The 25,061-nt window shown below is 38.6% G+C and overlaps 1 protein-coding gene across 1 annotated transcript in view; it reads right to left on the bottom strand.

The window, feature by feature from the left end:
- Positions 1–25,061, bottom strand: part of AFF3 (AF4/FMR2 family member 3) — a 266,117-nt gene that overhangs the window by 218,653 nt on the left and 22,403 nt on the right. Inside the window, 2 exon segments of the mRNA XM_044431098.1 lie at positions 6,823–7,611; positions 9,864–9,984. Coding sequence (XP_044287033.1) covers positions 6,823–7,611; positions 9,864–9,984 — 910 coding nt within the window.

Raw genomic sequence — 25,061 nt, forward strand, 5'->3', positions numbered from 1 at the left:
GGTACTAACAAAAAAAAAAAGGTATTGTGGTTTGAGAGGTAGCCTTCATGAATTTCAGTGATTTGCAACTAGCAAGCTAATGCTAGACATGATGCCTGACTCCTGTTAGACTTGGGCTGCTACTATATTCAGATACAGCAAACGGGTGGGAACAATTTAATTAACACGGCGTGTGAGAGAGGGATCTCTCACACACATTTTTCTCTTTTATGTTCGTTTTAATTACGTTCACTGCTAATCTTTGCATTATTTACTTAATATTATTTATATCCTGCTTATTCCCAGAGATTGGCACTCTAGGCATCTCACAACATTAACCATACACAAGTAAAACATTCAAAAATATACAAAAATTGTATATGCAAAATATACAAATATTGTACAAATACTATTAAATCAACTGCATATTAAAAGTAAATCACTATATCACTTAAAATTGATCTAAATATAAGATTAATCCAACACAAATGCCTACTGTAATAAAAGTTTTAACCTTTTTACAGAACTACAGTATGACAGGAAAGGTGGCAGTCTAGTCTTCCTAGGAAAGGTATTCCAGAGCCTTGGGGCAACCACCAAAAAGACCTCTCCCAGGTTCCCACCAAGCATACCCATGAGGGTGGTGGGACCAAGAGAAGGGCCTCTCAGAAGATCTTAGAATTCACACAGGCTCATGTAGGAGAATACAGCCTTTCAGGCAGCCTGGACCCAAGCCATTTAGGGCTTCGTAGATTAACACCGATATTGTGCCCAGAAACAAACTGGGAGCCAGTGAAGCTGTTTCAACAGGGGAGTTGTCTGGTTCCTGTAACCAGCTTGAGCCAGCCATCTGGCTGCTGCTCTCCGAACCAGGTGACATTTCTGAACACTTGTCAGAGGCGGTCCATGTAGAACATGTTGTATTAATCCAAATGGGATGTAAGTGAGGTCCATCTCCCCAGGGCCATCAGGAAACCGTTTGGAGCCACCAGCCTCCTGGGGTTAACCATCTTAACTGATCCTCCATCCCTGCAGAGCTTTTGAGTGCAAGCAAGTCTAAACCCCAAGTCTAACTCCATTTTTACTGTATCTAAGTTGCACTGTTTGTATTATATATGCTGCCATGAGAAAGTTTTGCTTTTAAAGATTCCCCTCCCGCAAGCTAATTACAAATAAAGTACGTATGATCTTCCACTTTGCCTAGCTGCTTTTTCTTTTAGTGAGACTCTGCAACAGGAAGCAGCTGTATCAGGAGAGAGTAACTTGAGAAATGTTTTTCTGAGGGAGACCACAAGCGGACAGAGGGCTCACTTTAATCCATATTCTGCACTTCATATCACCATCCCCCAGTTCAGCATGAACTGGGTAAGTCATGCTGTCTTAACCCTAGCTTTCTCCAAACCTCAGAAAGACACCTTCATGTCCACTTGTATAACAACTATTATAGCTACTCAGTATATATCTGAAAAATTCTTGTTCAGTATTTTTACAGCCTCTCCAATGTACTGAGGTAGAACAGTAAGTTCTGTCTATAGATGACCAAAATTTCTAATGTACAAGTGCCATGAAATTATCAGTATAGATTTATATACTCAGGGTCATACGGTGAACTGGTTTCTGAACAGTTTCTTAATTGAGAGAGACAAAAAGTAATCAAGAACCCTGGAAAGGTCAGCAATTTTATGTGATGCTCTGCAGATACAGCTTGACATTAACAGGTTCACATATGGCATTTCAAATAAATGTCTAGACTCAGTGCTATGTTCCTTTACTTTTGTCACTGAAAATGATTTTTCTCAAAATACAAAGCAGTAAACAAGTGGAAATAGGTGCTACGGGAAAATTCATTTATGGAAAGAAGGGACTATCAGTATATAAGATGTTCAATTAGGATTTGATCTTTCTTTCTCACTGCAAGAAAGTATGGCTTACATTTATCTCAACTCTATTGCAAATTATTTGCTATCCTTTTGTACAAGGATGGAAATTCTGAATTGAAATTAACTGCATAATATATCATGGCTGATCATAAATGTCAGTTGTCACAATGTTCACTTGAAGCATTATTTAGAGTTCCAGGTAGCACACCATTAACTTCATGAAATAGCCAGTTTATATATTTTGGAAGCCTAAAACCTGACTTACGGAGAGGCATCAAGCACAATGTAGACAAACTTGTAAATGTGTTGGAGGTGCAAGTCATTTCTGCAATAAGTGAGCATGTTAAAACTGGTAAATGGTTTAGTCACTGGATTTATCTATTTATTTAAAACATTTATATGCCGTCCTTCACTATCGCTTCTTAGGACGGCTTACAAGATTAAAACCAATAGTCATAAAAACAATCAATAAAACAGTACAATAAAATTACTATAAACCAATGCAGATAAATCAGATCAAAAGTGACTGTGAACCACTAAACATGCTAATTTTTAAAATAACGATTAAATAAAAAGGTTTTGGCCTAGCGCCGAAAAGAATATAAACTTGGCACCAGGCATACTAGATAACAGTATTAAAAAGGTAGAAATACAACTTCAGTTATTTTAATGTGCACTATAGAGATAAGATCCCCACTACAAATTGATTAAGCAGAAATTGAGTCCCAAATTTTCTCAATTTTGCTTCAGTGATCTACAAACTCAGTAAGTGAAAGAGGAATGAATATGCCATTCCAACCAGGCAGAACCGGACAGGCTGCTGGGCAGTTTCCATGTTGCTCCTACTGCCATTCCTACTGATGTTCATGGGTTTGTTCACAGGTAAAGTCCAGAAAGAGATTGGAATATCTGTTGAGGTTGTGAAGGACTATGGTCCTTTGACCTGATCCTTCCTCCACTTTGTTCCTTGTTCTATCTTATTAAAATTTTGTTAAAAAAACTCTGTAAACACTTTCTATTTAGTGTACGATTAATGCTGAAAATTGAAGTATTTGTAGATAAGTACAAAACGGCAGTTTGGAATTTAGGCATACTATAGCCCTATCTAGAATGATGCTTGTGATGGTTTGCAATGCATCTTTATGGGGACAGAGTGGTGTTAAGAGCCTCGACGTCCATGGTAGCTAGGATGGCAGTTTGACATTTCTTCAGAAAGTTTATTTAGCTTTGACTATTAGTAACATAAGATCGAAGCTATGAACTCTGAGAGGGACTTCAGACATTCCAAATAGGGTTACGGCACATCAGACCACCAAATTCTGCAACTTATTGCAACTTTAGAGAGATAAGCTAAGTGTGGCAGCACCATTGATTCGAAGATTGCATACAGTGTACCATTTGAAGATAAGCTCACTTTTTCATGGCTTACTTAGAACACTGTTTTATCAGATCCTGTCCCCAAAAACTTCTGTGCCTGAGATTCACTGGCTACATACTTATTACCTGGACTCATGCACAGGAGGCCCTGACTAAATTCCATCAGGACTTCAGTGATTTCCATCCACTTGAGCCTAGACTAGTCCTCGCAAGTCTACTTTCTCCAGAACAACCCATAATGGATCAATGAGTGCTGCCCTACCTCAGAAGTTGACAGAATGCTACCTATGCCTGCCTGCATCTATCTTTTACCCCAAAATACCACAAGATTTACAGTGTACACTGCAATCAAGCTCTGTAACACAGCAACATCTGCTCAAACTCAGCAAAAAGAGATTAACAAAGCAGAGTTAATCAGGATCTAAATCCAGCATTCCTTGGGCTACTATACTAAGCCAAGGAAGTGGAACAACAGATCAACAGGGTTGATCTGAGTACAGATTGGTACTCAGAAATAACAATTATTTAGTCTGATTTAGAAAAAAACATTGCAGTATTGCTGCCATGTTGGAATAAAAGATCATAGGATGTCTTCCAATGGAGCAGAAAATCAGACCCAATACGTTTTGAAATCCATACAGAAATCTGTATGCATTTTTTGTAATATGTACATGTTTTGTATGCACATTTTAAATATACTTTGACACATGCACTTGTTAAACCAGATTGTGTTTGTCTGAGTTTTTCTTTAGACATCTTTCAACTGTTTTTGCAGGTTATTAATGGCATTTTTTGGAATGCATTACAAGCTCAGATATGTGGATTTTCAATGTCAAATTACATTTGGATCCATACTTGGGGCCAGAAGAAAACTTCATGAATCTGTAAAATTTATGCAAGAACACAACACTGGAGCAAATTACTCACATGTTCCTACTGCCACGTATGCATGCTTATATGTGAATCTTTAATCACTTGCTTAAGTAGATATGTATAGAATAGCATTGTCAGTATTTAAAATACAGGCACTTAAATTAATGGAAATGAATGCCTGTTTTGAATCTTGACACTGGTTTTGGGGTTTTTCCTCTAGTTAAAAAATTTATAAATCAGAAGTCCATGATAAATGAAAATAAGAAGCTAGAACAAATAATTTTTTGAAAACCCATGCTGGGAACAAGTGTATCTCTGTGGTGTATTTTATGCTTTATGATTTCTCTCTTCAGCACATCAGACCTTCACTCTAATAATATAATTCATAGGCAGCTTACAATAAAATTCTAAATGGGAAACAGCAGCACTTGAGATGAGAGAGTATCATTTACACTGAAAAGTAGGATGATTTCTGGAAGGTCTATGAGGTCGGATATGAATTCTTATTAATACTGATGAAACTGACTCCTAAAAATTAATTCCTGAATGAACACTTGACACCTTTATACATAAAGTATACCTAGGGTATTCCCATTAAAACAATTTTTGGAAATCATTATAAGATTCATTTTATGTCAAGATATTGAGAGCTGTCCAAAGCTGATTAACAATATTAAACGAGGAACTGAACTACACGGGAAATCAACCTTTCCTGCATATTTAAAAGTAATCGCCTATAATTTGTATTCAAGTGCTGTTTCATTGATTCATTTATACTGAAGTCAACTTCATGGCCTGCACATATGAAAGCCTCCAGACATACATGGAAAAGGATTTTGTATCATACAGAAACATATACCTTTAGGTTGCTTTCTTTTCAAATTATGGACCTGGTATAATTTTGAGTTTGTTTATACCTCCAGCTTCAAACTTGTAAAAAAGTCACTCTAAGGTATACAAACAGGTTTGAAAAACAATATCAAAACTCTCAAGATATTTAGATCCTGAAGCAACTTCTCAAAAATTGCAAACATGGAAAAACAAAGATTTAACTAAGCATATCTTATTACAGTTTTACTTTCAGGACATCTGAAGTATATAATTAAAATATAGATACATAAATACATACAGAGAGATATGCCACATATCCCTTTTTGTTTTTTGTGAAGAAAGAAAGCAAACTACCATTTTATGTCATCTTCCAAACTTGGCTTAGAAGAGTGAAGCTCACAACTATACTCAAAGTCTAGAGAAGTCATACCTGCTTTCTACTTGCATCATCATCGTCACCATCACATTTATATCCCACTTTTTCCCTCTCTTATGAGGAAGCCAGGATGGCTTATATAGCTCCATTTATTGTTTGTCCAGTCTAATTCCCTTAATAACTCATGGAGCACCTCCTTTTCTGTATTCTACAAATTCAGCCAAATCCAAGTGTTTCAAAGTTATGTAATAGGAACAAGTTGCCACACAGAAAGCATGCTCTGCCCAACAGCTGGAACACTTAAACTATATAAATAAAGTAAATGCTGATTGCATGGGAATATACCTCACTCATCCAGAGCAAATGGAACACTTTGGAAGATTGCATTCATTCCTTTCTTAAATTTAGCTGAAGCTCTCTAGGTGGTTTAATTTTACAAACATTAAAACCTTAAAGATACATTATAAAAATCATATGCATGCAAACATCTGAACTTAGAGACATACATACATACATAGACAAGCAGAAGTTCTTAACCTAGCACTGAAAAAAACAATGCGAGTGCCAGACAGGTCTTGTTGAGGAAAAAATCACTCCATCATTGGGCAAATGGGCACCAACTAAGACCCCCCTTTCACTGCTGCCCTCTGAGCCTCCTTCGGAGAAAGCAGCTGCAAGAGGGCCTTAGCGAACACCATAACGTATACATAGGTTCATCTATGCTCTGTAACAGCCATCTGTGCACAGGTCACTAACGTGAGCACCATGAAAAATGGGAGCTGCTGTAAGATCTCGATTTTTTATTTTGTTAGCCACTCTGTAATCTTTCACCTGAAATTAAGTCTCATTGAATGTAATGGGATTTACTTTGGTATAAATATGTACAGCATTGCAATGTAAAACTCAGTCATGGGCTGTGAAAAAAGGGATTGCATATCTGATATCATTGGCATGACACAAGCATTGTGTGTCCTTGGCAACCATGCAAGGAGTACACACACACACACACATCACGGACTAGTAGTTTGGGTGGAGGAAGGACAGAAATCAAGTTTTGCCAGCAACCAAAGTTTACCCTTTGGGTGTTACCAGCAATGTAGAACAGTTGTGATGCATTCAGAAGACTTGTTGCCCTGAAAAGCATACTGATTTCTTACAAAAATGATAACCTCTTTCAGATCTTAAATGCTTCAATTCATTGTAGATGCTTGAAGTAAAATGTCTTCATATTCTTTGAAATTAGTAATCAACACTAAAAATCATACAAGAGAAGCACTGAAGGAATTGGCTAAATGGAGACAACGATTTCAAACAGATTTTACTAGTCAAAACACTTAATACTGTGTATAAAAAGTAATCAATCTTCAAGCATGGTATTGGGGACAACATACCTTTCTAGCTTTTAATCTTACCCAACTGGCTGCTGTGAAAAGGTCTATGTAGAATTTTAGTCTCAGTTCTTAATACCAATATGTCAATAGTGCATCTTAATTCAGCAACACTTACCTCTTCTTGTTTGGAAATATTACATTTTGTTATTTTTGTCTTGCTCCTAGTTGAATCTGCTTTAGAAGATGGTATCCCTCTATATGAGGTGCAGAGCATGCTAGTTTCAGCCAACACCTTCAGTCTTGGAGATTCATCAGGAGCCTGATCTTGGCCATCCATTGGCCTTACATAAGCTGTTGGTTTCTGCTGAACTATATTAGACTTTGAAGCAAGGGATGATGGAAAGTTCTGTACGCAGTGCCCACTGCTATGCCGTTCTTGAGCCTGGATTCCAACTTCTGCACTACAACTCAGCTTTGGTGGTGGCTGGGTTCGGATGCTGTCACCATGTGATGATGGTAAGAGACACTGGGCAGCACTGGATGAAGATGGTGAAGATGTACTGGATGTGTAATGCTTAATGTTTTCCAAAGTGTTCTTCTGATTAGCTGTTTTGAAGTCATCACTGTGTGAATCTGGCAAGCCATGCCTATGCTTGCTTCCTTTTTGCTGGCTCTCCAAACTGTGTGCTGACTTCTGCCAACCCATTGCTGTGTTCTTGCTCAGCTGTCCTGAAAGTGCCACTGGCAAGGAAGATGGAGGGCTGCAAATAGCAGCCTGAGAGTGGGAATTCGAGTCAGCAATAAAGTGTTCCTCAGCTTTATTCACAGCTGCTTGTGGGATACAGGGCTTTGGGACACCAACAAGGTGGCTTTGATTGGATCGATCAGTCAACAGCTCTTTCATTTCATCATAGTTGCCCAGGGTATTCTGGATGCGGCTTGAGAGTTCATCCCCTTTGTTAGTCTATAAAGCAAATAAGCAATAAAGAGTTATTCTGTGACCGAAAAAACCAACTGAAGATTGTTTCATGGTTATACAACAATTTCATGACAAAATAGATCAAGAATCAGATAAAGATGCTTTATTGTCCGAGGTCATCAAATATTTTACATTTAACAGATGGCAGTGGGGCATTTGCACTCCCACAGTCACCAATGTCATTGCACAAGTGGAATCACACATATCTGCTCATTTTGGGTTACCCTTGGAAGCACGAAATCACCAATGCACAAACAGTGGGGACCACATATACAACAGAATTAGTGCCTTGTACTGTGTCCATTTCCTTTGGAAATGAAAAGCTATGAGAAGTCTTTGGACATTATGTCATATAAATATATTACCTAGTGGCCAACACTCTCCCCCTTTGCTTGTTTCCCAGCCTATGCTATGAACTGGTGTTTACTGGCAACACTGAGTTGGTAGCATATGGGGCATGTACTTACATACACTTCAGTCACAACCAGTTTTAGGTAGTGGAAAGAGGAGGTCTGCACAGGCCTCTTTCTAAATACAAGATTTTCCTGCCTACCCTAATGGACTGTGAGATATGATAAATGTCTTGTAGACGACAGAGAAGACACAACAAAATGCATGGGAAGCAATACAGCATGTCTTACTTGGCCCAGGAAAATCATTTGCTTACTCTAGTTCAGACCTAGCACAAAGCACAAAAAAGGACAAGAGGCAAGCTGAGAAGATGACATGAATGTTGCCTGGCAGCACAGCGGAAAGCTTCTTGGGTTCTGTGGTCAATTTAGGTAACAAGGGACCTTCTTGGGGAAGATCTTTAAGAAAAAAAGTCAAAGCAGGGCACTCAGCCTGATCTTTGAAACAATGGTAAGATATGTTTAACTACAAGATGATCTTGGGGAAGTAGATGGGGCTAGTTACCAAAGGAAGAGATAAACTATAGTTCAAATTATGCATGCATATCTTTACAACAGAACCAGTGTAGGACTTGTACCAAAAATGAGAAAAATAAATCACAGTAGAGTACTAACTTACTTTAATTTTAATTTCTTCCAAAACAAGCTGAATATAATACTGCCCTATTTTTCATGTACAGCACTTTGAAAATTAGGCATCTAAAACTCAACAAGACATCAATATTAATGCAAGCTTTGTGAAGCCAGTTCATTATGGTAGTCTACAAAAGTATCTCCTGCAGCCTATGTCTAATGACCAATTAAAATAGAACATACAAAATAATTTATGTTCTTGCTTTTATTGGCCCAAATTGTTATGGTGCTGGGATTCACTTCACAAATGTGCTGCATAATCAAAATTATTAATTGTAAAGACCCTGAAGAAAACTTTTCTAGAATACAGTTTTATTAGGGTATAGACACATACACCAACCCAGTATACCATAATTTCTTTTAATAATGAAATATTACTTCAGGCATTCTCTGTATTAACTCAATTCCAGGAGCCCTTCCAGGTGTATGCTCTTCTTCCCTCACCCCCCCCCCCGCCCTTTTCCAGGCCTGGCTCAGGAATTTGGTAGTGGGTGGCCCATTCTCCATCCATACCCCATCACAGACTAAAAAGCATATCTCCTTGTAAACATTGGCCAATAGCGATGCCTCAGTATGAGGAATCATTTGCTTCTTTCCTGTGTTCAGGGCCTCTTTTTCCCTTTTATCTCTGGGCTGTTGGCAACCCGGGCTTGTCTTCATTTCTGTACCTAGGAAGCACAATTCATTATTCTGGCCTAGCTTCAGGTCCTACTAGCATCTCTTTGAAGCAACTGTGGCCATAGCTAAGTATATCCATTTGGAAGCCAGAGACACAATACGAGAGCTAGCAGATAGCTACATAGCCACAATTTTTGATTAGTTCGGATATGGCACCATTCAGTACTGTCATCAGTTACATGAACAAAGAAATAGGCCCAGCTTTTACAAGCTGATAGTTGGAATAAAATATAAACACCCTAAAAATTTAGAGAATATATTTGAAGAATCCCAATGATAAGGATAGCTCAACAAGAGAATAAATTATCAACAGAGTTGCGCCATCTCCTTCCTTTGCAGTTTTCAGGAAAAGGCTGAACAAGCATCTGCAGGGGGAAATTTAAATAGCAGTTTCTCTCATCACCAATTCCCTTCCACAAACAAACAGTTGCCTCTTCAGAAGTATGAACTTACCTATTTTACCACAGTCTGGGAACAGCTGAACAAAAGGGTGGGCTATCTAGTAAAAATACATACCTTGTAAGGTTCACTGAAGAGAGAGTAACTAGCATTAAACAGTCCATCTTCATGCTGGGTCTCCTGATTTCTTCTTTCCCATTCTTTTCTGCGCAGCATATTTCTGTCAGGGTCATAGACGCTACAGCAAAATTAAGGAAAAAAAACGGAATCAAACAATAGTAGTGATATCTATGTGGAAAAATATCTATTAGCAACAAGAACATGAATTAGTTTAGTGGCAGTAGGGTGAGGAAATTCAAGTTCCTGTGCTTCCTTAATACATTCTTTTTCTCACACTTTCATGCACAAACACTTGAAGGAAGCAGGGGTCAGGTACTGGGGTAGGCTGTAGCTGAGGGCTATTTATTTTCCGATTTCTATCCTGCCTTTTTCCTACAAAGGGCTCAAGGCAGCTTCCATCAAACATGAACTACTTTCAGCCCTAGTCAATGTGGGGTGACGAGGGCTGTAGTCGGGCAACAGATGAAAAGCTAAGATTCCTCATTCTTGCACTAGCCTACACTGAACAAACTTTTGTAGTGAAATATGATAGAAGAACTAACAATTAAAAGTAATGTTTTTTTAAGGAGACAGTAATTAAAGTTGTGAACAGACACAATGGACACATTTCCTCTTATGACAGTTCCTTCATATGTTATATGAGAATGCTGTTTAAAAACCATCTATTTGGCTTCTGTAGCGCTTTCTTCTTTCATTAACAAGCTCCCTATGGAGCTGTTAAAAATACATGCTGTAGTGGTTTTCACAGTAATGCACCTTTTTTCAATCTTTGTTAATCAGTATGATCATGAAACTACAACTCAAACAATTTTTTATGATTGATACGACACCTTCACAATTTCGAAGAATAAATGCATCTTCTTGGGAAGAGACATAACTTTAGAGCATTATCCTCTGACACCAACACACAACCTACAATGCCAGTCTGACAAAGCTGCCAACTTCTCTTTTGCCAGGCTCTTCCATCTTTTAGACTTGCAGAAATTTAGCATGTCATGCAAATTCCTTTCACAGAGAGAAGTTCAATCTGCGAAATACCTGCATTGCAGGCAACTGTGAAAAGCACAGCAATCTACTAGGAAAAAATGTTAGTATGGTACAGTTACTTCTGTGGGAATTTTGCATTAGACATAGGAGTCTCAGAACACATGAAATTGTGCATGTGTATGCATGTTTGAAGGTATGTGAGACAAGTAACTTTAATCTTGAAGGGCAGAAAAACTCTGGGCCATGTATCATAAAATTGGTTTCTAATTATGTCAAATGCATCCTCTGGTTTAGAAAAAGTAAGAATTGCTTCACTATCAGGCTAAATCTTATGTGCAGAAAAATAGGGCAACAAAAGATAGGTCAAGGTAACTAGTAAAGATGCAAATCAATTTTGGCCGTGAATGCAATTCCCTGGGAATTATATTGCATCCTAACAATTAGCCTCTTCATTAAAAAAATATCTGTTAAGACGACATGAAACAGCAGTATTGTAGTAATTGGTCCATACAGACCAGAGTGTGCAGAGCAAAATCTGGATGCCTGTCATCTTACCCCAGACCACATCTCAGACAGTACAGCTTCTGCAGGGCTACAACCCAAAGTGTTTTGCTGAGGCAAAGGGTAAGAAGATGCCTTCTCCTATTCCATGTACAATAGCCGGGCTGACTGAAGAGTCTTTCTTCAGCACTTGCAATGCAACCATCTTTCCTGGCTCCTGAACTTTAGAGAACACAGAGCTGGCAATGTGGCCCCCAACTCTCTCCCTCAACACCTTGCTGCTTTCTGAAACAGCTGCTTTACTTTGCTGTATGGCAGAGCTGGCCCTGACTGGTTGGCAGGCAGGTTTAAGCCCTTAGGTACAGCAAGGTGATACAGGTTCCTTTAGGCAGAAGAATCTAGGTGCCTTTCAGGGGCAGCATTCTACCAGGATAGCCATGATTTTTTAAAGTCCTGTCCTGCAGAAAGCAGGATGCACAAAGGAAGAAATGGATGTGCAAATGATTCATGCTATTGCTGTTCGTATTGTTCTCTGGACATCATCTGGTGCTTCATTAAGGGAGCAAAATGTCCTGAGCCAGCACCAGGACACCAAGATTTGGTAGCATAATTAGGCAAGTACGGAACTTTCCCATCACGAAGAATGTTCATCTAGTAGAGGAACTGTGAGTGACTGTTTCCCTTCTGCTTTTGACCCTCCTCTGGAAAAGCAAATTCAACCCTCCCAATATGCACAGAATGTACATATTCCTACTGAGAGGGTGGTGGGGAGGACAACCAACATTTCTCACAGAATTTCCCAAATAGAGAACAAGACACCGGACCTTTTAATTCCTGAATCTTACTATTTTGGATTCCAAAAGAATTGGCATTTGGGCATCTAACTGGTACCCTGTTGCTTTTTGTTTATTACATGTTGTTTCTGTAATTTTAGAAATATTGTAGGCTATCCTTCTTTTTAAATATACAACCAATACAAAATAGTTCAAGCTATGAAAATGCTATATTGTTAGCTGATGGAAAAAGTGGCTGAAAAATGTGAAACGTAGGGTGAGTGGTCCAAGCATCTCCAAAACATTTTCAAAAACACTAATTTCTTCTTCCACTGTTATAGCACTACTTTCTACAGCTGCCGTTTCAAACCTGATGCCCTTCAGATGCTTTGGAATGGTATGGTTGAAGTCCAAAGCATCTGGAGAGAACCAGGTCGGGCAATACTGTTCGCTAATGTTCCCAACATGAAGGAAATCATTCTAGAACAAGCCATGTGAAGTTGTTACTGTTAGGATAAGGGTAAGTCAAGTAAACAATGTCTACTGGATTGCCCCCGTCCATGCATTTATACTCTCAAAGAACTCCCCCTTATCTCAAAAGTGAGATAAGACTTCCCCTTGCAAAAACCATGCTGATTTTTCTTTTTCCTAGCAGGGCTTGTCCCACTATGCATTTACTGATTCATCTTTAATAATGTTGTCAAACCATTTATTCAGAACAGATGTTATACTAACTGGCCTACAATGTCCTGGATCCCTCCTGAATGTCTTTTTAAAAATTGGTGTTACATCAGCATTTTCAGATGCTTGAATGAATTCATGATGATTCCTTGAATATAATACTCTTCTGTACTACTGCATTGGAGAGCATGTGTTGAAAGGGAGGACAGGGAGCTTGGGGGCAAGCAATCAGTGCCTCGCCCATCAGCAACTCAACCACTGCTAGGCACCAAGGCCACAGAAAATGGGGGCTAGAGCAGCCATGGTCACTCTTGCCAGAGTAATTCTGCAAGTGCCTGCAGAACCAGAAATGCTTGTGCAGGTGCTTGCAGGGAACAGCTGAAGAACAATTCTGCAGTGCCACGGGAGGGCCTGGAAACCAGTATAAAAGGCTGCACTGCTGCTCTTTGCCACAACAACATAGGCTGTTTTTGTGACTCCTTTATGTTCTGGTTTTCTGCATTGTCTCCCCTGAACCCCAATTCGTGCCTTCCCATATACCCTATCTGCCTTACTCCAGTCCATGCCTACAAGGGCTGTGATGTGGGCTGCAGAGGCATCAGGACCCATCCCCAGCCAAATCCAAGTCATTATCCAGAGCAAGCCAAGGGCAAACGGGAAAGCAAACAAAGTATAGTCCAGACAGCAAGCCATAGTCAAAACAAGCCAGAGGTCAGGAGCACAAGAGCAAGGATACCTTTAGAATAGGACTAGGATCCAGACACTACAGAAAGCTTCAGCATACTAGAAACCAATGCAGCTAAGGCAGCGTCTGAGGGAAGAGCCACTTCTTAAATAGCTCTTCTTCCAGGTGGTGTTCATGAAGGCAGCTGCAGCAGAGCCTGAGACTAATCCTGCAATTAGCAGGGATGTTATTTTGGCATTTGGCCAGCAGGAGGAATTCTGAAGGAATTCTGTCCAGATCCTGACAGACCCTGATTCCCAGGTACCTGCACCCTTCCTCCCTGCCCTCACCTCTTTCTTTCTTTCTTTCTTTCTTTCTTTCTTTCTTTCTTTCTTTCTTTCTTTCTTTCTCTTTTTCTTTTTCTTTTTCTTTTTCTTTTTCTTTTTCTTTTTCTTTTTATAGCTTTTTAATGTGACTGTCTTTCTGGAATTGACCTTTGGCCTGTACTCTTGGACTGTTCCTTTGGACTGTGTTTGCTTGGATCTATTGTCTCCCTGGACTGTTAAACAAATGCGCCTTTTGCTTCTGGTGTTCTGAACCTGCTTCAGGGCTCCACCTTGTACCTGTGCCCTGGTTGCAGCATTCCAAACTTAGTTGCTTTCTGCCACACTCTGGACCTTACACTGCCAAGCTCACCGGCCAAATCAAGGAAACCATGGAAAAGCATTGCAACCAACTTCACACATAATGAGAAGCAATGCTGAAATGAAAACCATAGAACGAACCAGTGGTTCTCCATGGCGATTCACAATATCCCAACATGCCATGTTTCACCATGGTTCTGGTATTCAGACAAAAGAGCAAGCCATTCCTGCAATGCATTGTCATTATGTTTGAATACAGCCACTACCAGAATGTCTGTTGTTGTGGTTTTGAGTAATCTCCAAGCATTTTGAGGATTTTCAACCCTCTTGACCCCTCCCCCTTCAACTTCTATTGTAACAGTTCCCTTGTTTTAAATAAATTTTCCTCTTTTGACATCAAATGTAAATGCTTTGGACCTCTTTAGCAATCTTTCAATTAAATATATATAAATCTCATAGCACTGTGGCCACTGTTTCCAACTGGTTCAACAATGTTTACATCTTGTACTAGGTCCTGAGCAACCCCACCTACGAATATTATTATTATTATTATTATTATTATTATTATTATTATTATTATTATTATAGCATTTCTATGCCGCCCCTTGCCGAAACCTCGGGGCGGCTTACAACATGATAAAATACATTGAAATACAATAGTACATAATCCAAGATTAAATCCAAGATTGCCTCCATTTTGGTTAGTTCCATGAACCAAGCATCTGGGGTACAGTCATCTAGGTTAACAAGCAATGCAACCTCTTTGTCAGAACTGGCACATGTATTTATCTGATCAATGTGCAGGTAGTTGGAGTCACTAACTATTGCACTTTCTTGTTTGGAGACATCCCTGATTTCATTTTCCAACTCGAGGTCAACCTAAGCCTTCTCATCTCTGAGATAGTATCAGGTTCCTAGGACTGAATTGATTTTTGGAACCAAATATTGTCAATCACAATAGTTTTGTGGAGGAGTCTGCACCTTTAAGATTTTCAAGTCTGCTGGACTCTAGGCCTGGACTAACATACAGAGCAACCCCAGTATGTCCTTCCAAGAGTTTATATTCAGAGATGACCATGTATTTTTGCTTGTATTTTATTGTTTTTAATGTGTTATTGGTAATTTTTATTGTGTTTTTATCTTGTGGTTGTGAGCCATCCAGAGGTGCTGTGGCACAATTGGGTAGCACAGAAATGTTTTAAATAAATAAATATCCCATTGGTTCTCTCCATTCCAACCATGTTTCCATAAGGCCTGTTTTATCTAGCTTCTCCTTTAAAACCATTCTCGCTCTCTTACTTTGACTCAGAGTCTTCAAGTATTTGCACAGAAACACAGTTTCCCTTCCCAGACATCGCCTGCATATGCAGCTTCTGCTTTGGCACTCAGACATCTTTGACTGGTTATCATGTTTCACCATATGCTCATGGACTATTTCTTTCTCTTCTACATTTGGCCAATCAGGAGCTTTTCCACCTGCATCCTAGAAGGGGTAATTTAACCTGAGTTGGCATTTCCCCACAATTGTATTTAAACTCTGTTCTGCCACCTTTTTTAATATTAGGGACTACATAGCCCTTCCTGCTTCTCCCTTCATTTTCCATATGCTAAATAAAGTCTTTGAAAGGAAAGTAGCAAGAGGGAAGGATTAAAATACACCTTCCTAGACATTCTTCTCCCACCAAGCTTTTTCTGCTGCCTCACACAGTTATTGCACAGAGATTTGGGGCTTCCACTGGACATCTAGTTTGGTCTCCAGGTGAAATAATAAGGGTGAGAAAGGATTCTGACAGAGTGAGCCATACTTGGCTGTATGGACTAGCAGTTTGACTCAGCACAAGTAGCTTCATTTTAATTGACACAGAATTTTGAGTAATCATCTTGTTTAATAGTATAGTCACTTAAGAAGTGTAAATTACTTTTGCTTTCCATTGTGTCTAACTCCCTTGCTAGCCAATTTATATTCTAAATAAAAATATGATGACTTACATACTTTGTGTTGTTAATGGCTTATGGCTATCTTCCTGAAGAAAAAGCTTTACATCCCCCTCTGCCACATTGTTTTGAAATGCTATAGTGCAAGTCATATGGAGTACCAGCTTTTGATGGACTGGTGACAAGATTAATAAAATGCTATAACTTAGGCTGCAAGACACTTTTTAGACTTCTCACCTAGTTTAAACAAAAGTTAATTTGAGGGTTCTACAGCATTTTTCCCTCCATTTATAAACAGAAACCCTACAGGGCAAAGCAATTACTCTGATTTACTGTTTTCCCTTTGATTGAACATGAAGATGTAGCAAGGTCTCAAAAAAGCAGCAACTTAACAAACTGTGTTCTCTCTCAGACAGATAAAGTACCTACTATGCTATTTCAAAGAGTTTACCTCCAGGCTGCTGTAGAGAGCAAACATCAATCAGTGACATGTGTCTAAGATGAGATTGATGTTTACTCTCACAGTTTTTCATCTTACATCCAATAAATTACTTCTCCTTCACCAAAATGCCTGGTTAAATTTCATTTTTCACTTTGCAGCATGAGTTTTAAAACTTTAGCTCCTAGCAATTTTAAAGCCGAATCCACTGATGCTTCATCTGTCATAGCCTTTATGATTTGTACTAACCATGAAATCCTGCCACACACGCATCAATACAATCATGCAGCGTCTTCTAGTAACAGCCACTTATGCACTGACAGAAGCCAGATTGAAGATGAAACAATTAATTGTATTCACAAAACCTCTAAATAATAAAAAATATTTCCCCAGATTCAGCTATCTGAATACTTGGTGTGTGTATCTGATTTATAAGTGGCATAATAGGAAAGCAGACAGTTAAAAGTATTTGTTTTATCTCAAGTATTTTATAACAGTAGACAGGGCTGTTTCTTTAGAAGAAAATAGGGTGAGTACGAAGGGAATCAAATTCTGGGGATAGCAAATGACTCTCTGAAAGTCGTGGTGGCGGCAGCAGCCATCTGGTGGTAGCAGAGCAGAGGATCATGGTGGGTGGGTGGCAACAGCACTGGATTCTTACAGTTCCAGCCACAAGGCCCTCTGTTGCGTGGAGGAGCATTTCCAAGCACGACCCTCAGCGCCTAACTCTGAGAACTCTATCGAGCTAGAGCTGGCTTTCTCGGAGGCCCACCAAAAACAAGTGGCCAGCAAGGCTCTCCAGAAAGCCTGCCTGGTGGTGGATACCTTGTTACGAGAGGTCCTCCTTCATAGTGAGGTCTTGGACATTGTCTGTGCTTCAGTGGCTCAGGTGACCTCCAGTGCCACCTCATTCAGAATGCCACACTAGAAAGGACACTTCACAGTAGGGCAGGCAGTCAGATAGCAGTGGCCACAGGGAAAACCAAAGTGGAAGGTAATGGTAGCCAGGGAAAATGAGGTTAACAGAAAATGCAGAGGAAGATACAACCAGCAGGTGGGATGAGACACAGGAAAGATAAGATGATGTGGGTAGATGGAAAAGGAATAAGGGGGGAAGGGCAGCACTGCCATGAGCGAAGTGGGCGGTAATGGAGAGGATAATGGGGAGAAAGCAAGGAAGATGAGGGTGGTGATGGCAACAGACATGGCTAGAGGAATACTGCATTCACCTGTCTGAACAGAAGAAGTTAAATGTTCAGCGGTCCTGACATAGTCATTCAGGTTGGAGTTTCACTATTCAGAATAAAGCGGTAGGATGAATTTCACTGAATAGCACAAAGTCAGTTTGAAATTTTGTAACGATTCCCTGCTGATTCTTGCAGTCCCCTTTTTTCCATTTCCACAACCATTGACAAAGTTGTGGTAGCTTTTTTAATAGTCCTAAAGGTCAAAGATTCTGCTATGCACGAATGTCTCCTAGGATTCATTAATGGGTATATGTTGTCTTGATCCCACCATGGGACTTGGTGACTATGCTGATTGTTATTCCCTATCCCTCCTTTTCATTCTGTAGATGTACATGAAGACAGGTACTTACAAATACACTGTAAGTTTTTTGCCACTCACAGGACGTGTTAAACTACTTCTTTGGAAAAGGGGAGACAAAACACGAATTCTGAATGTTATACTGTTGGTTAACTCCAACAGCACTTGAGTGGATTTCTCTTTGTGAAATGGGACCTCAGCTTGTTCAACAATCTGCTCTCTAGCACTTTCCAAATGTCTCTGGAGGGTTCCTAAAGCAGTGAATATTCAAGGGGCAGGAGGGAGGAAAAATATGCCAGTAGCTTCTATTCCTTTTACAGAAAGGCAGCATTTGATACAACCCAATTTTCTGAAGTGGCATAAAATGTCTTCACATATATGGACACACTCAAGAGCTTTGTATGTGATTCAGTTAATTTACTTCTAGAATATGAATTCATAAAGGCAAGAAAAATGTAGACTCACACATTCTGTTGCATAAAGTATAGGATGCATAACTGCATCTCTGTTATATATTTTGCTTTCAAGGAAAAGCAAAATATATTCCATTATCAAATGTCAAGAGCTAATAACCATAAATTCTGTATCTCATAAAAACTGTCTATATGTGTTCTAAAGCAAACCAGTATTTCCAATTTACTGTTAATATAATGGATAATGACTGGCGGTTCATCAAAGTTAATCAAGAAAATGAAGCACGTGTTATGCTATGTTCTGTTTCACTTGGTTTAAAAGGATGTAGCATGGCAGCCTCTCCATGTGTGATTTACTATATTCTAGACTTCGTGCAAGCACTTGAAAGCAAAGCAAACACTGCACGTGGGTCTGAAATGGTAAGTACACAGAGGATTCAATTTTATATACAATTAAGTGCACTTAAGTTTGATATTCACTGAAGATGCTTAACTGCACAGTGGATTATACCCTTAGTGAATATGCAGGTATACAGAACTCTTCAGACATGCTGCTTGCTTATAGAAGGCCTGGAAAAAAATCCCTTAAAATGTATCAGGAAACCAAAGGCCTTTCTTTTCTCCCGCCTTTCCTTTTTTATTTTTTAATAATCACGAACAACTTAACAAAAGCACATCTTGTACAAACCAGATTTTCGCATATCTAACCATTTATAACTATTACAATCAAATCAGACACTTGCCATTTATTTTGCATCCTCTTGTAACATAATGGATTATTTATCTTCACATCCGATTAAACAGTTACATTGTTATAAAGGACTTTTTAAAGGTCAGCTTAACTGTTTTTGTAAGCTCCTAAACATTAAGCAGCTGCTTCTTGGAAGCCTCAGAGGTACTTTTCCATCAATGAAACAAAACATGCTGATTTGTAAACTTACACCCCTGGAGTAGGTTTAGCTAGTTGCCACTTTACTTATACTAACTTTATACAGTACAGATCACCTTTCAGCAACGATGTTCATAGAGTAGTTTAAAAAATTAAAATACAGGTTCACAAATTTTGTAACTGCGGTTTGTATGATATCCTTTTAATGATTCTTTTTAATGTTGCTTGTATTTTCATATTGCATTTTATGTGTTGTACACAACCCAGAGAGTTCCAGCTATTGGCCAGTCAACAAATTAATACATTTAACCCTCTGGAGAAGACAATAATGAAGGTTAAGGCAGAAGAAGAAGAGGAAGACTGAAAATGAAATTCCATAAAGGAAGCCACAGCCTTGAGCTTACAAAACCTGAGCAGGCATGCCAAGGACAGGACATTTGGAAGCCATTTGTTCATAAGGTCTCCATAAGTCAGAGCTGACTTGATGGCACATAACAACAAATGGACTCACAGCATCTGTATCGTGGTCCTTTTGGCACCAGGTGAGACTCTGTTCATTTTTCCCGGTTTTTATCTTAAAGTCTTGTCCTGGTTTTCTTTTTAGACCTTTGGGGTATAGTTGGAATAGTAAGATTTGTGATAGTTTGGTGCTGCTGTGAGCTTGATTATACTAATGTTATTTTCTGTTGCTGGTTTTCTACTTGTATTTGATTTTTGTGGTTTTATTCTCTTTGTTTGCTTATTTATTATCGAAAGCCACTCAGAGAACATACGTCATTCATCAGGATAAATATTATACATAAATAACATATTGTTAAACACACACAAAAAGTTATGTGCAAAACCTTTCACTAATAAAGAAGGGCTCTATAGGGGAAGCATCTATGAAGATTGCAGCAGGACTTTGCCTGGTCACACTGTTGATCACAATGGAAAAAGGGGAGAAGGCCGGGCTTCTAGGGTTTATAGTATGACTGGTAACCTCAAATGTTTTGTACAGCCTGTATGTGACAGAGGCTGATGTTGCACCTTCCAAATCTAAAGAGATAGCTAAGCACGTATGAGAAGCATGTGACGCACACAACCTGCATTAGTCTGCGAAATTCTTACTTCAAACCTGAGAGTCCACACACAAGTCTGGATCCCATTATCCTTTGGTAACCACTTAAGTGGGCCTTCTCCTTTCTGTCCAGATGCACTGGAGACAGAGGTTAGACTTAGAACCACATCCAAGAGCCTCAATGCCTGAAGCAAGTGCTGCCAAAATGTAGTTAACATCTGTATTCTGTTTATTAAAAATAATACATCAAAATAAAACAGATCACCATGTTTTATTCCATATCTGCTGAGCCCTCTGTCTCATATGAATTCTGATGCAACTCTAATGTACAAAATGCGATATCCTTTGTCACATATTAAATCAGTAAGCTGTTTCATGTTTGTTTGGGAATTTTCACTGCTTCTGTGCCTGGCTTTCAATCTTCTATTAGCTGCTGTTATAAAAAGAAAGCACTTTTGGCAATATTTATTTGCAGACACAAACATCAATGCAAAGCACTTAGTGGAGCAATGTATGCATTGAGAAGGCACACAGGGGATTCAAATATTTTATTGCACAGTGGATATTATTACCTCTGTACCTGTTATGCATAAACCATTCTCAGTATTTTATTTCTAATACAGCTATGAACAGCTACTGTGATGACTCTACTAAATCTTTTAACAATCATGGCATACCACTTGTAAAAAAATGCCTCTGGTTAATATTTAAGTTCTTGTGCATTTTATTTCTCCCTTTGTCAGTGTGGCCCATCTCTTCCTACAGCATACTGCCAAAAAAACAAAAGAAAATTTGTCTCGTTTAATGTTTATTAAAAGAAGAAGGCATGAAAAATATCTTGAGCCATAAATAACATCATCTAAAGTCTATATTGCTCTAATTTGTCAGGAGTTGAACAAATGTTAATTATACAGCACTTAAACATTAGACTTGTTAATGTCATATTTAATTTAGAATGTTACACTGTAAACATTTTCCCACCGCGTTAATTTACACCTATTATTACAATCTCCATTATTAGGTTTATAATGGAAAAGATACGTTCTGCCACAGAAAATTTATTTGACAGCAAAACAATTACTAATTAGAAGGCATTTTCACTTTAATTCTATTTATTTTCTAGTCTTATTTAATAATCTGATGTTGTATGGAAGCATATCCATTGATTCAATTAGCAAATCCTATTTATCTTATGTAATATCATACGTGAACTGCTTTCAAAAGGAAAACAGATTACTTCAGTACCACTTTGCTACATAAATTTTTTCACAGGATAGTAATGAATGCATATGCTGCCTGCATACAATCCACAGTGCATGACTCAAATATTGGTCCATCCAACCCAGCACTGAGTCAGAAGCCTGGCCTATCCATCTCAGTACTGTCAGCTCCAAATGGTAGCAGTTCTTCAAGGGTGATACCCAACATTGCACAGGAAGACAGGAGTTCATGGGAGCTCTCTCTGTGGCACATTCCTTCTCCCAATTTGTGGGGTCCCCTATCTTCCTCTGTTCCCTATGTCATGACCACCCCAGTCAGCATTCAGCCCATTCTCCCAATGCTTTGTGTAACATTTCAGAAAGCCTCTAGAGTTTGCCATAGGAAGTTGAAGATAACATATTGATTTATTTAATACTCTCAGAAAGAAGCCTATGCTAGCTTTACTACATAAAATCCTTCTTAGTGGAAATGCCAAGGAACAAACCTGAGACCTTCTTTGTACAGAACTTGTGCTCCACAACTTGTGGCAGCACACTAACATGTCCAGGGTTGCTATGTGGCTTCCTGACCACAGATCATTGCCTGCCTGTATTAAGCCAGGAGCTCTTTGGACTCTGGTGTGTCCCTTTAATTAATATCCATGGTACTGACAATTCCTGTTTTATTTTTGTGGGTTAAAATATTGATGATGCTAATGAAACCATGTATTTACCTTCAAGCTAAAAGGTACAATCACCATGTGGAAAGTTTAATCTCCCATACACTGTTGAATCATTCAGTGTCCGAAACAGTTTCATTGCATGGGCTGATAAGTATTATGGCTTGTGATCATTTTAAATGTGGCTATTAAGAGTAGACAATTGTTCATGTACCTCACAGAAGGACATTCACAGGGGCCAGAACTGGCATGTCAGATTTGTTCAGATGCTCTTCAGAAGCTCCTGGGCTATAAAAGGTTACAACTCCTGTGCTCATGGAGCACAATAACTAAGGATATGCTCATCTGACTTGTAGCTGCCAAGAAAAAAACACTATTTAAATTCACTGAAGTCAGTGAGATATAAGCAACATAACTTTGCATAGGATTGCTTCTTTATCATTAGGAGGTTTTCTTTCTCCTTAGATATTCTTGAAATCACCACAAGAAATCTGTAATAAGCAGTGCTTTTTTTGTCATAGAACGCACCGGAACAGTGTTCCGGCACCTTTTTTCAACGGATTTTTCCACATGATTTTGAATCGCCCTATCGGGCATAGCAGGTCAGCAGCAAAATCATTAAAATAGTGCATGCGGGCTGCTTGTGTGTCTGCAGTGGTTGTGATGGCGCTGCTCGGCTTGTGACTGGTCATGTGATCGCACACTGAGTGCTTACTGCAGGTGGCGACCATTTTGTTTAATTACAGTGTTGGTGTGTGTAGACCGACTGGCTACATGCAAAAGGTAAATAATTTCTTTATTTTAAAAAAAGTTGTTGAATTGAAAATCTTTTTTTAATTTTTAGTGTAAAAGTGTGACCCCCAAATTTAAAAATGAAAACAATTTCTAATTACTTCTCAACCACTGGTCCTGCTAATAAAAGATTACCCTAAATAAACCCTAAATAAAAGATTAACAAGATGTGAGTTCTGGCACCTCTTTTTTTTTTTTTTTACAAAAAAAGCACTGGTAATAAGAATCCATAAATAAATTCCTTACAAATATATATAATGTTAAAACTCTTAATACACTTAAACACTCTTTTGAAACTCTTAAAACAATAAAAAGACAAGAGGAACAGCTGAGTTCTTGCTCAAAGTCATGGTCCTCTGAAAGTAGGCATAAGCTCTACTAAACTATGTGGGGCTTACTTCTGAGTAAACATGCATAGGATTGCACTTTCAAGGTCCTGTAATATTATAACAGGGATAGGATCAGATGTAATTATTTTGAGAGAAGGAAAGGTATAGAACTGCAAAGCAGTGAAACCCCCACTTTAAATTACCTTGGTGACATTTAAAACAAAGTTCCTGCCTGGAAGGAAATTAATTTGGAAAAAGTCACATTTAATTAAAAGTATGCTTAAAGCTCACTTTAAGGAACATTAAACATTAACAAGGTAAAGATTCCAACTATTTATTTTGTTGGAAAAAAGTTGTGCTGTAGCATACCACAATATTGTGTTTCAATCTTCTCCTGCAAAACTGGGAAAAAGTATTAATTTTAAGTCATAGTCATATGTTGAAACTACCCTCACTGTTTTCTAATACATAAAATAAAGCAATATCCAATTCAAGTAATTACTTTTTGGTAACATATCAAAATATTAATTATTATGAAATCCACTGAGTGCTAACAGCTCATGTTCAAGTGTAGGCATTTTCTATTTATCAGGAAAAAGACCATGTCCCTGTATTAAATAATGTGAGATGCAGTAAAACTCTTAAAAAGATAAATATGGTTTGAATATGCATATTTAAAAATGAAGACATCTCTCATGCTCCATACTATATTCAACAATCCTGTTAAAAAGATTTATTTTTAAGTACTTTTGGAATACCTGTTTGGTTTTAATTTGGAAAGCATGAGTACCACGACTTCCTTCCAGCTCAAGTGGTTTCCAATGCTCAGCTAATTGCAGGAGGTAACAAAAAACAAAACAAACCTAACTATCTAAAACTACAGGCATATGCAAGGCCTTTTCAGCACTGAGCCACGTATCTAGGATCATGCGTGCTTTCCTTGGCATCGATGGTCATTTACTACGATTATCAGAAACAGCTTTTAGCAGCACCTTGAAATATGTGTATGATTGGAGCTGCAGCTTTATCTAGAGCTTCCTCAACATGGAAAAACAAATGAAGGAAAAGGTTGTCTCCACTAACTGGGTCTAAGGAACTTAGAGAGGTACCTACCACATACAGACACACATGGTATTTCCTCCATCAGGTCAGTGAGGTTCTGGAGTTGGCCATAAGCTAAGGGAAGGAACCATAACTCTGCAGCAAGGAGAGTGGCCTCATTCAACTAAACTAGGTTGGGCAAGGCTACCTAATCAGTTACATCTAGTTTATGCATTTTCCATCAAAAGGGACACATGACTGCATCTATCAAAGTAGCAGTAGAGCAGATGCAAATTCACTGGCACCATGTTTGTAAAACCATTAAAAGCCTATATTTTATCTTGAAGCTCCAACTATCATGACATATTAAAACAGTGTGGCTTTCCAAAAGGATTAATAAGGTAATAACTCTCAAAATAAAAGGCTTGCCAAGTCCAGGAATGAAGAAAGAAAGAAGAAAAAAGAAAACCCAGAATAGAAAATAAGGTACCTCTGAACAGAATTTGAACACAGAAATGAACTTTGGGTATAGTGGCAGAATCAAAACTAACAATGAACTGCTAAGAGAAGAACCTTAATTCAATAACTGGGAAGTTATAATCTAGATCAGGGGTCTCAAACTC

This window comes from Varanus komodoensis, unplaced genomic scaffold, assembly GCF_004798865.1.
Source record: "Varanus komodoensis strain SLA01 unplaced genomic scaffold, ASM479886v1 scaffold1, whole genome shotgun sequence".
NCBI lineage: Eukaryota > Metazoa > Chordata > Lepidosauria > Squamata > Varanidae > Varanus > Varanus komodoensis.